The 12,464-nt window shown below is 37.7% G+C and overlaps 1 protein-coding gene across 1 annotated transcript in view; it reads right to left on the minus strand.

Moving 5' to 3' along the window:
• DOCK1 (dedicator of cytokinesis 1) overlaps positions 1-12,464 on the minus strand; it is a 311,442-nt gene that overhangs the window by 259,064 nt on the left and 39,914 nt on the right. Inside the window, exons 7-15 of the mRNA XM_026065688.1 lie at positions 11,648-11,783; positions 9,580-9,737; positions 8,932-9,013; positions 8,349-8,484; positions 7,800-7,872; positions 5,032-5,174; positions 2,421-2,546; positions 670-794; positions 239-337 (exon numbers count right to left, since the gene is read on the minus strand). Coding sequence (XP_025921473.1) covers positions 239-337; positions 670-794; positions 2,421-2,546; positions 5,032-5,174; positions 7,800-7,872; positions 8,349-8,484; positions 8,932-9,013; positions 9,580-9,737; positions 11,648-11,783 — 1,078 coding nt within the window. The remainder of the gene's footprint in view (positions 1-238; positions 338-669; positions 795-2,420; positions 2,547-5,031; positions 5,175-7,799; positions 7,873-8,348; positions 8,485-8,931; positions 9,014-9,579; positions 9,738-11,647; positions 11,784-12,464) is intronic.

The raw sequence follows: 12,464 nt of genomic DNA on the forward strand, positions 1-12,464 counted from the left end.
CAGATGTTTGAATGTTCCCATAACAGTCATCTTGATCAAAAGGATGAAATTCTTTATACAATAAAAAGTCAAATCTATTTTCCAGCAGCCTCTGAAAGCCTTCCTTAGTTCCCTACTCCTTTTGTCCTACTAAACATTGTCACAATCAATAATATCCCTAGTTTTATGTTTCAAGACCTTCCACTGAAATCTATATTCATTTCACACTAACCCAGGAAGTTAATGTAATATTATATACCTTTACAGTCTCAAACCAGCGAGGCTGCTTTACTTGGTAGTATATTACTGACTTGTACTCTGAGATGGCTTCATCACCAGCACCAGGAAAAATAACACTCTTGAAAACAAAAACAAAAGAGAAAGTGTTTACACTTGTTTCAAACTCCACTTTTTCACTAAAGTGAGAAAAAAAGTTAGCAAGCAGGTCAAAGAATGGCCCATGCTCAGAGCTCCTCTTAAAATGAGTATCAAACTGCATATATTAATATCATAAAATGTATTTAGTTATGACAAATTACAAAACTTTGTTGCAAATCAAAGTAAAGCAGAGTAAAGACTTATGCTGACAAATATCTGGAAAAATGCTGAAAAGGCTCAAACTGATGCATATTAGAAGTTCAAAGGAAAAAACCCACACAACAACCCCACAGATGTTAACTCAGTTAATACCTCTAATCTTTTGCCATCTTCATCGTAAACGGACACTGTAACTTCTACATTCTTTGCTGTTGTTTTACTGCCTTTGTCAAAATCGCCCTGGACCAATGTTACATAGATATCATTACGAACATCACCTASAAGAAAAACGAGGACAAAGTTCTTAGCAAATGTCACAGGCTGCACCTGCCGATTCGTGGAACCAACAACACACAGAACCATTGACCACAGCATTTTAAGGATAATCACACACATATATAGCAAAACATTAAAAAGCCACATCATCTTGAACATGCAAAACTAATAGTACTGAGAAAAGGTATGTTTAGCTAGAATTGGGCTAAGACTGCTAAGATTTGATCTATCAAGGCATAGTGTACCAAGATGAATCAAAAAAACAAAACCAAAGAAAAAAGACAGAAATGTTTCTAAAGTGAAAGAATGTCATGTCATTATTAACAGTAAATACCCTATTACTCCAAAAACATCTCACCAGACTTCCATTTTCTTTCCTTTTTTTCATTACTAATTTTAACTCTGTATTACCTTGAAAGGATGAATTTCAGTATTATCATTAATTTATCCTAAACAACCTTAATATTTTATATTAAAAAAGTTAACAGTGTACAGATGTCTGTTTAATTTTTAAAGCTGGGAGATCGTTTGACAGTTTCACTGCTTGGGGCAATGCAAGGAGGGGTTACATTTAGCTTTATGTCTTAAAACACCCCCCTACTACGAGATCATTCAATTGAAATGTTGAAAGCACAGAAATAGGTGATTTTCAGAAATTTCATGAGACAGATGATCTACGTGCCACATACCATCATAACAAGCAGAGATGTTGAGGCACTTGCACCATATTGGATATATTTGAAAACAAGAGAACTGCAGTTAGCAGCTATAGGGAGGGCTGGAACTCAGGAATTTTTTGGAAGTATCTCATGGATAAAGTTGTTCTTATTTTGAGAACTACCAAGTTGTTTTTTGTAAATAAATACCAGAATTGAATGTCCACAAAAAAATACATATGTATATATATGTGCGTGTATACACACATGACTTTCTTTCAAACATATTATCCAAATCTGGCACAACCTTAAGACACTTGCATATCTCTAAATCAAGCTATTTCCTCCAAACATCGTATCTACTTTCTGGTTTTGCTTCATTGCAGGAGATGCATTTTACACATGCCCTTGCTAAATAAATAACATCACGTAGATTAAATGAAACAAGATCCTTTGATGATATATTTCCAATGTATATTATATCTCAGTTGGTTTTTTCCTACCCCCAGAGCTTCCGTATGTACAGGTATTTAAAGAAGGTTAAAAGCTAAAAAAGCAAAGTTAATTCAACACAATGGCTCCCTGCTCTTGGGCACACAACTCCCACACTTACAATGAACGCTGCATCCCTTTAATTGTTCACTTGAACATACAGTTTATTCCATTTCTTTCTGAACTTTTATCAATTGCTAAGAAGATTCAGACACAGCATAGGCAAAACTTTAAAAAAAATAAGAAATAACAGATAATGAGTGAAATATACAGTTACTGAAACATGCACTAACACAGTCAGCACAATGCTCTTGTGGATTTAACTTTTTAAAAACCTCTTTAAAAAAGTGATCAAAAATAAAAATATTTTAGTGACAAAATGAAGGTGTTGAAGGTATGTAATTCAGATTACCACCTTTATTTTAACTGACCTGAAAACATTATTCTTACTAGGATCCCAATTCAGTAGTTTATACTTACCAGGCATAATAATCTCAGGAAACCCCATTTTCCGAGCCACAGCTGTGGACCTATCCACTAAATGTGGAAATTCTTTTCTAATCTGATGAATATCTCCTGGAAGAAGTTTCAAAGTCACCCACAGACCTGTTGCGTGAAGAACACAATTGTTAAACTTGTGGGTTTTTCTAGTTATTAAAGAAAAATACTTACAAATATTTTTACCTTACAAAAATTACACTTTACAACACCCAAAGTACACATTTAAGAAAAACCTCAAAATAAAAATAGAACTCTTCAGAAATACGAGTAGAATACACTTAACTATAGTTCAAGTATATCAGACTTCTTGGAAAAAAAAACACAGAAATCCACACCTTGAAGCTGATGGGCTCCTTAAAAACAAACAAAAACCCCACAAAACAGAGAAGCTGGAAACCCGTGCAAGATAAGGAGTGATGCCTTTGTAGCGTGCGCTTTCCAGCAACACCATCTAGGAGGCTTCTTGGCAAGACAGTCAGGTCACACTTCTGAAACAGCATGTTCTAACACAGACGCACGCAGGTTCCTGTGCACAGGCTTACTAAAGCCAAAGACTTCAGTAAGAGTCTAAAGGCTTCACTATAACAGGTCTTAATTCAGAGGAAAAACACATTGGCAGATCATACAAACTGGAAGAAGGAAGTTGAAATCTTCAGATATCATCTGGACCCACTGAAGCCTACAGTGTGGAAAAATGTAAGCAAGCCTATAGTGCCCTTTAGGTGAAGCTGGAGTGCAGCTAGAAGGATCCCTCTTCCTCACAGTATTTTGAAAAATAGGCTCTTGTCACTGAAGTCTTACACAAAGGGTTTTGTAGAAATGTGGTTATTAAGCCATTAATAGGATTGCCTCAAGCTTGCATCTACCCTCCGAAATCCTCAGGAGCTCTTTCTAACGAAATGTTTTATCTTCCACAGGAAAAAAACAGAAGTGGCAACATTGGTTAGAATGGAAGAACTGAAGAAATATTAAAACCAACCAGTATCAAGTTACCAGTAAAGACAGAACCAACAGTTGATCTGTACCCTGAATTAATTCATCACTCCCCCCACCCATAAGTTGCTTTACCTGCACTAAACTCAAAAAAGCAGATTTACCCCTACAGTAGATTTGCACAGTTTACACTTTTCAGTTTACTATCAGAAGGTGCCATTAAGAAGCCACTGCTTGCCAGCTACCACCAGGCATGCTTGTCACCGAAAGAGATACAGAAACAAAAGAATGAGTTCTTACACAGTTGGTAAAGTTGACTAGCAATTAAGTTTAAGCATGAAAACTATAGCAGCAATTTTCCAGAAAAAAGTCCTAAAATAAAATCTATGAAAATAAAAAAAGTCTTCATCATCATTCAAATTGTGGGTTATCCCATTACACACACAATTAATGCATTCATTTTGTATACATTTGGCAGCTCACATTCTTTTCTATTAAAGTATCTTATAAAAGGCTGTAAAAGCTGAYTTGTTGCCAGAGACAATTCCAACAGCTGCTATTTCATTAAATGGTAACTGTACCTACAATGACTGGCTAAGCAACTATGCTTCATCCGTTTTTATTTGGTCTTTTTTTTAAGGGAAAGAATTTTAAATGAATTAAGAGTCTCACCGAGTTTCCTCCCTTACAATACACACCAGTGGCAGCTGAAAATAGGAAAAAAGAGTATGTCTAGATTTTTCCGTTTAGCTAATAATTTAAGGTATCAACAATTTATTAAGATTTTTTTTATTTACTATAAATTACTAAAAATCAACAAAAAAGGAGATGGTTTTCCTTACATCTATTGTTCAGATGCCCCCTACAAACACCACAGCAACTCACATATGAAGTGTTAGCTGGAAATTCTGCATTTTCRTGCCTACCAGTACGTTAATCCAGACCAAAGAGACTGAAGCCAATACAGTATTAACTAGCRTACCATTCCCTTTAACCGGGAGACGTATCACAGTCAAGAAGTGTTGTATGCAAAAAACAGACTTTGGAAGCAAACTCAATTCAGTGTACGCTCTGCTGACATGAAATTATGAACAGTGACGTTAACAGCCTGTAGGACAGGGTAATCAACGGGGTTGTCTTGTTCTCGCCACCTCGGAGCACAAACCGGTCTCAGCTCTGATGAGAGCAATTCTCTCGTCTTCTTGACAGGGAGGCAACTGCTGCGAAGGCGGTTGCTAATAGGAAAAATGAGGAGAAAAACARGAAGGAAGGAGTACTCCTTCCTTCAACACGAGGCAGCCAAAGTCCAGAGCTGAAGGGCACGAAAGCCAATTTCCTCAATCACTGTTTCAAGTACAGAAGCATGCTGTGTGGGGAGGGCAGAAATATAAAGATGTCCAAGTTACAGACACTGCAGAGAACGGACAGACGACGTCAGCTGAGTAAGCTAAYGCTGGGGGGGAAACAGCAGAAAGGAGCACAGGGGATGGGAAAGAGCAGAAAGAAACAGTGCAAGTACATTTTCTGGGACCAAAAAGCAACAAAAAAGTGAAGTTAATATTATGCACCCTGGAGCCCAAATTAAAGTAATCACACATTGCAATTCAAGCAATAAGAAGTTTTCTATATGCCAGTTTATATAAAGAGCAGTACATACCCTGACCCTTGTGGTTAACTTCTTTAGCAGCAATCACTTTGTTTATAACAGTCTGAAGGAAATCATTCTCCCCTGCCACCCTGGGTGAAAAACGGGATGATATGTTCAGCTGCTTGTGTCGAATGGCGTCATCCAACGCTAGCCTGGAGGATGCACATGACGACCAACACCAGGAAACAAAGGGTCACAGAAAACCAGAAGTCACAGTAACAAGGGAACACAAAAGATCATATCATAGTTGTGACAAAGAGTATTGATTAGTCAACGCAAGACAGAGGACAGGAAAGGTAACAAGAAAGACACAGGAAGATCATTAATCAGAAAAACGCTGGTCTACTCCAGAGAAGTACAGCAAACTTACGTTGTTACTTCTCCCTTCAGCAACATGCATGCACAGGTCCCAGTAATACTTTATTAGGACAGGAAGGATGTCTCCCACCTGAGAMTCCCCTGTTAAGCGGTGAAAACCTATACAGGCAGGTTTTCTAAAACAGATATATAGCAGACTGGCCCCGCAAAACCATCAGGGTCACTTCTACGATTATAAATTAAGCAGCAGTGCATACTGTTTGAAGGAAAAGCTACTAAAATTTTCACAGAAGTGGCATAGGACAAGAAGAGCAGATAACCCAAACATTTTGTTAAATTTGATGAATAAATGAAAAGATGAAATCTATAAATAAAAAGCAGCATTAAGTGTCATTTAAGTAATCTCGCCAAGTGCTTTTGACAGCCATTGTGCTGGTGGCTAGTGAATGAATGAATACAAACAAAGATATGAAAACAGAATTGCATGTGGTACAACAGAAGCAAAGCATGAAATGGGGAAGAAAAATGTGGCTCTATATATATAGCCTAAGTGTACATTAGAAATAATGACACCAGCATTCATTGCATGTTTGCACATCATTCATACTGTTTGGTATATACTTTTCCCTGAAAGATATTTTAATTTATTGTAGCAAAAAATTACATTGTACCTCTTTTCAAAAAGCTGATTTATATACACAGAAAAAATAAATCAATTTTAATGGAGCAGAAAACTACATGTTCCATTAGCATCCAGTCTGATTCAAAGATTCATTTTCATCACATACTTCCACACTAAAAAATTAGCTTGCTATTGTTTACCATACAATAAACAAACATCATGAAAGCTTTCTTCCCTAAATGCCTTTGTTTCCCTTTAAAAATAACACTACATTTCTAATTGTGACAACATTTAACACCCTCTGTACCACTCCACTGACACTGTTGTACACAAATGAAGTGCTTTCAGACATCAGGCGCGCATCACCTCCGCTCCCYACCGCACCTGCAGACCTTACAGTTCTCTCAGTATCCCTACAGGCTCTTGCAAACTGCAAGACATCTTGAATTAGACCTATTTTCTAAAGCAAAATTAATTTGATATTAAATTATTTCAAGCTTTTTTTAAAAAAAATATTAAAAYCCTCCAGATATCCAGTAGTACATTAATCAGGGAACTTAGTTAATGCAACTTTATCTTTTACTGTTTTGAACAGATGGCCGTCTACATTTCACACACCAGTAAAACTAAACATTCACATTTTATGCACATGCATTCAACTCATCCCTTCTACCTTTCCCCACTTGATAGAAAAAAACCTATGAACTACAGATGGAACTGAATATTGCCACATTCTCCTTCATTAATAAGCTTTCACATATAAAATACTTCTTTCAAAATTAAGAACACTTATGCACGTATCTACATACTCACAAAAATTCAGACTACTTAATCTGTATTTCTTGGTATGATTTTGCAGCTTGAAGTCCAAGCTGATCTTTGATATTACTTGAAATACTGACATCAGTACTTATTTAACAGGGACACCATGACTAAATTTCCCAAAATGCACTGTATATTTTACTTTTCTCTCTCTTTCCCCAAAATACTCTCCATTAATTATTAGCTAAATTCAATTATTGTTAAAGCTTCTAAACAGAGTGGATACAACTCTTTGCATTCTGTATTCTAGCCAATACTTCTGAGGGACCAAAACAAACAAGAAGACTCCACACTTCGTGTCAGCAACCTTAAGAGTTGGTATGGGCAGGTATGCAGTTTTGGGTGACTACAAGTAAGACCAGGTCCACCTAAGAGACTGGAYTTCTTGATTTTGTAAAGCAACTATAACAGATATGTGCAGCAGACAAATCTTCTCCCTTACCACCCAACCAAAACACTTCAGGYTTCTGGTAAAAGTCTCCTATGATAAAGTTGAAGTAAGAGAACAGATTCCAGTCATCCTTCAAATTTTTAACCTTTGTTTGTATGCAGTTACTGCAGCCCCTACCATGAAATTTTTTCTGCTACCAAGAAAAGGATAAATGTATTATTGACTCATTTCACAGAAATAACCTGTAGTGGACGTTGGTAACACTGCTGATCATTAGCAATCTCAGCCAGATTTGAACGAGCAATATAACTATTTTAAGTACTTCCTCTTATACATTACCTTCCTGGCATCTTTAAACAAAAAGAAACAAGAAAACAAAACAGAGAATGCATGTTTTAAAATCAGAGCTTAAAAAAAAACAAATTTTCTGGAGCTATCACTATTATAAATAATGGGAAATTATCAAGAAGAAATATTAGTAAGTACTGCACAAGATAAAATTTCAAACAGAAGTAAATGTTTGACTTCAGAATATCTACAGAACACTTGTATCAATCCAAAGATTAATTTCAAAAGCTGATTTTATAACACTTCTGCTCATGCTTTGAGCTATTCCCTACTTACGGTTGAAATGGTATGAAGTGTTGTTTGTCCTCATCATCGACTTTTCCATTAATTATGTCAGTAACATCCATTACTGAAAACAAGAACAAAGTGTACTGAATTAACAATCAACACAGGAACAAGGGTTTTGAGTACACTGGAATACACCGGGGACCAGAAACAAACTCCATCTCTATTACAAGTCACTTGCAAAAGTGCAATTTCAGAATCATCACAGAGTAGAACAACATTTAGTTTCAAATAAAAACTAAATGTCCAAAGAAACAGAACTGACTTATTTAACATGAACAAGAATTTTTGTTAGTTCTAGTTTTGCATCTTCAAACTCTTGCCTAGTAAGAACCACCACAAGGACTTGCACTTCGCCAGCTTTGTAACCTCTAGCCAACTGCAATTCCTGAAAGCTACAGGAAATTCCATAGCAGAGTGAGAAGTCTCATTAAACCACAAACAAATTTTAATTTATACAGTCCTACAGGAGTTTCTCRCACACAACTTTATGTAACCATAAAGCGTAGCACAGACAGATYTAACACACAAAAAAGTTACCTGCTACTCCAAAAGGCCGCCGTAGCCCAGAGGTTAATTTTCTCGTATTGTTGTCCCTCAGTTCCATTCTGCCCACCCTCACGATTTGACAGACAAAACTGATTTTCTCTCTTTTCAGGTCTTTGCTGCCAAGGTCCTAGGAAATATTAGTTCCTTCAGATTACTTTATACTAATTGAATTTCAAGTTCTATTTTAGAAGACAGAAGTTTGTTGCTTAGAATTTGCTTTTGTCATACTAGCCTCTGGCACCAGAACAAGCTATTCTCACAGCAAAAGAATTTTCATAACAGTACTTAAAGTCTCATCTTGAATTCTGTGCAAATTAATTGCTTTGGAAGCCAAATCATTTCTAGTAAGTTGCTTCTAATAAGCTAAAACTTCACAAATACTGAAGAGGAGAAACTTAGGCGTTCAGCATTTTTAGTAGTCACTTATGAGAAATGTCTCACGCTAATCTTCACCAGGACCATRCCCTGCAGAGGTAGTTTCACACTTAGTACAAATCATTACATTCTTCAATTATTCACAAGATACAAAACAAGTTCTTAAACTTTGGAAACTTAACCAACCGCACACACTTACAGTGAACACTGCTCGAAGGTTATGCAATCTGTCTATATCTTTGGGGAGTCCAGAGCTTGACCACCGCACCAAATAGTTTTCACTGAAAGAACAATGTTTTGAGAACTTTGTTTAAACAGCTTCCTTTAAAACAAGCATATAAAGTCAGCTTCGGGATTTACAGAAGACTATTTTAAACCCAATCTCTGTCCTAAACAAATGAATATTTACTTAGTAGACTGCTATTTTACTTAGTGCATACCATTTATAAAAGAAAGCAGTTCTCCAGCAACAAAGCACAGGAATTCCTTTAAGGGGGAAATCTAGAAATCTAACTCAGACTATTGTCAAGGCTGCGGTGAGCAGTGCACAAAGCCTTGCAGGTGTGTTCATGTCTCATTTAAGCTCTGCACTTACAGAACTAAAGACACGAAGTGACAAGGAACAGTGCGACTCCGAGATGTACCCCAGGTGGAGGGACTTGCCTGAGGCTGCACTGAGTGAGACAGTGAAGAGCTGCTGTGTGGTAGCTTCCCAGATAATCCTGTCCTACACATTTCAAAGAAATTTGACCTTAAGCCCCCTCATTCTGCAAAACTACCTTACCGCTACAACTGAGTAAGCGCAGATTAGGGAGTACACTCAGTGCAGGAGATGGAACACACTAACCTGATAAATTTTGATTCCAGTGGATCATAGAGAGACATAAGGACTTCAGCATCTTCTCCTATTTTGCAAACTACATTTTTTAAATTTACAAATAAAGCAAACGAAGGAGTGGCAGCAAACTTGGCTTGTCTGTTGATATCAATATTCTGTTTTTGAGACTGTAATTCAAGAACAGAAGAAACTTAAATTTAACTTTGTCTAACGAATCTCCAACCATTATAAAACATTCTTCCTAAAACCTTTCAGCCAGATGAAAAAGCAGGGGTTGTCTGTTGAGTGTCTGTTCCTGTCATCTTCGTTTATATTAGATTCAGAAAAAGCAGTCTATCACAAATCCTATCATGAAGTCCCATGCCATCAGCAAAAAGATATTTGTTCACTAATAAAAAAAACTAAACAAATGGAGCAAAACACAGAGCCTCAGAAATACCTGATAAAAAAAGGAAGCTTGTTCTTTGCTGCGTCTGCTATTCTTAGGGCATCTACAGAGTACCAAGAAAGAGGGGAGAGAAGACAGCACTAGCTCTACAATTTCTACAGGTTATCCCACCTCATCCTTTACCTAAACCTTCCATGAACCATTTTATCCAGGTGAAAGGGAGGAACACGCACGTGATAAAGCAGAAAGGAGAGGGAGCAAAAGCAGATGACAGAGGGAGGAGAAGACCAAGAAACCAAGATGCTGTCCAGAGCGGAGACTAGGTGCCGAGAGAGCTCCCAGGTGGCACGGAGCCACCAAGCTCAGTCCACATCTCTCTCCTCTGGGGATCACATGCTGCCAGAAGCAAGACGCTCCCGTGCTCTCTGCCTGCCCTCCCAAGGGCAGCCCTCRTGCAGCAGTGCCTCAAAGCCTCTCGGCCACCCTGCCCCATGCTCCAATCCCAGCAGATTCCCATCAACACTCTCCAAAACGTACTTTGTGCCCTGCCACCCTGCTCCTGGCTTCCAGTTTCAGTCTTTGCCCGGAGCAATGAGTTTGAGTGTCTGCTTCCGCCCTTGCCATCGCTCTACATTGCGTGCAGAATAGCAAAAGGCTCCTCTGTCCTCCCCGAAACTCCACAGAAATAACCCAAATTCCCTTCCGTGCAAGAGTACCAAGCTGCAAAAACCTGAAGCTTAGACAAGGGCAGGTTGTCCAAGTCCCTGCTCATCAGCTGATGTGCAAAAAGACTACAGCCCTACTCTTAAAATACTAGAAGAGGTGTGAAGAGGAAGAGACAGGACACGATAGACCTATATTCTGTCTATTGTGCTTTTTATATTTGCGGGAGACTAAGAAAGAAGAGAGATCCTTTTCAGGGAAACAAAAGGAAAGCAGCGGTATGACTGCCAAAATTGTTTGAGGCAGGGACACAGAAAAAACTTCAAATGCAAAAATGTATTAGTTTAGAATGGAAGTAGAGATTAAATGGGATTTGAACTACCGTATTTTTACACCTAGTTTGTTTATGGGCTGTGCGCCTGTATATGGCGCACTACAGCTCAACAGGCCAGTAACTCACTCAGTTGCACTAGCGCACTCACGAGCCCCTCCTCAGCAATACCGCGTTCCTGACACTGGCAGCATTCTTTACAACATAAACCTGTTTTATTTTAAAAAATAAAATTTGAATTGCAAAGAAGCTGACTGCTTAAGTCTGAGAAAGTCTTTAAATTTGCTCCCTGTAATTGAACAAACAAATTTTCAGGACTGGCATGCTGAAAATCACAAAAACATAATGAGCAAGTACTCTACTTGATTCTCAAAAATAACCCCTCATGACAACCAAAGATACACATTTGCTACATGGGCAGTAGTCTCTGCACCTCTCATATTAAGGTACAAAATTAGCAGATTCATTAATACAATGTATTGATACATCATAACTGTAAATCCTAATAAGCAATCCTTTAAAGGAAGAAAAAAGGTAATCAAACAGCCCAAGACACACAAGTACTTACAGAATTTAAGCCTGACAGCTCTTCACAAACATATCAACTCCTTCAGTCTTAACGCTCGCAACAGCAATCAGTTAGTTTATAAGAGTTATGTTTCAAAGAATAGCTACAGTTGCATAGTGTATCTTACTTTTTCCTCGAGCAGTCTCTCTTCAACTTGCTTGGAAGCTATTTCATGTGCTCTAAAAAGGCTAATTGTGCTGGTCTGCTCTGGGTCCAGAATATTGCCATCTTCATCTCTAACAACCAGGTCTAAATCAAGAATTCTATACAAAAACAAACATACTTGTGAATCAACAATATTCAAGCAAATGCTGGGGAAAAAAAGGCCAAGCATTTAACATGAAATTCATGCACACCTGACATAGGCTAGAAAAAGTTATTTGATAAATCATAAAACAATTTTACACGCTATCAACCCATGAGATACCCATTCCTGACTGAAGTCACGTTTCCCACACACACACAGCACACAGAACTGATGTAAATGAATATTCCTCATCCCTTTCAGAGGAAAAACAGAAAGCCTAATTTAAACAGCGGAACAGCTGGGGAAGCAATTTCTTAAACAACTAAACTTGCCAGAAATGTTGTCTTCTCCTCCGATTCATCTGACAGTTTGAACAAACATCTATAGTCACACCACATGCAAATTGGTCAGTTCATTTCTGCATCCCGTTTCATAGTCTCCTCCTGAACAGGCATATTCATGTTTTCCCAAAAATCCACAAAGTACAAGAACACACAAGATGTTTCTCTTTAAGGCAGAAGCAAGATTTCTATCAGCATGCTGTTAACATCCATTATGTCTTCCACAGAAAAGAGGGCTTCCACCATAATCAAATCCACTCATAATCAAGTCCAAGAATATAATCAAGTCCAATCTTCCACATTTTTCCATTTTAATACCGCACTGGCAGCAGATAAAAGATTCAAGTTTAGGCTGA

Source organism: Apteryx rowi, unplaced genomic scaffold (genome assembly GCF_003343035.1).
Source record: "Apteryx rowi isolate R43461 unplaced genomic scaffold, aptRow1 scaffold_23, whole genome shotgun sequence".
NCBI lineage: Eukaryota > Metazoa > Chordata > Aves > Apterygiformes > Apterygidae > Apteryx > Apteryx rowi.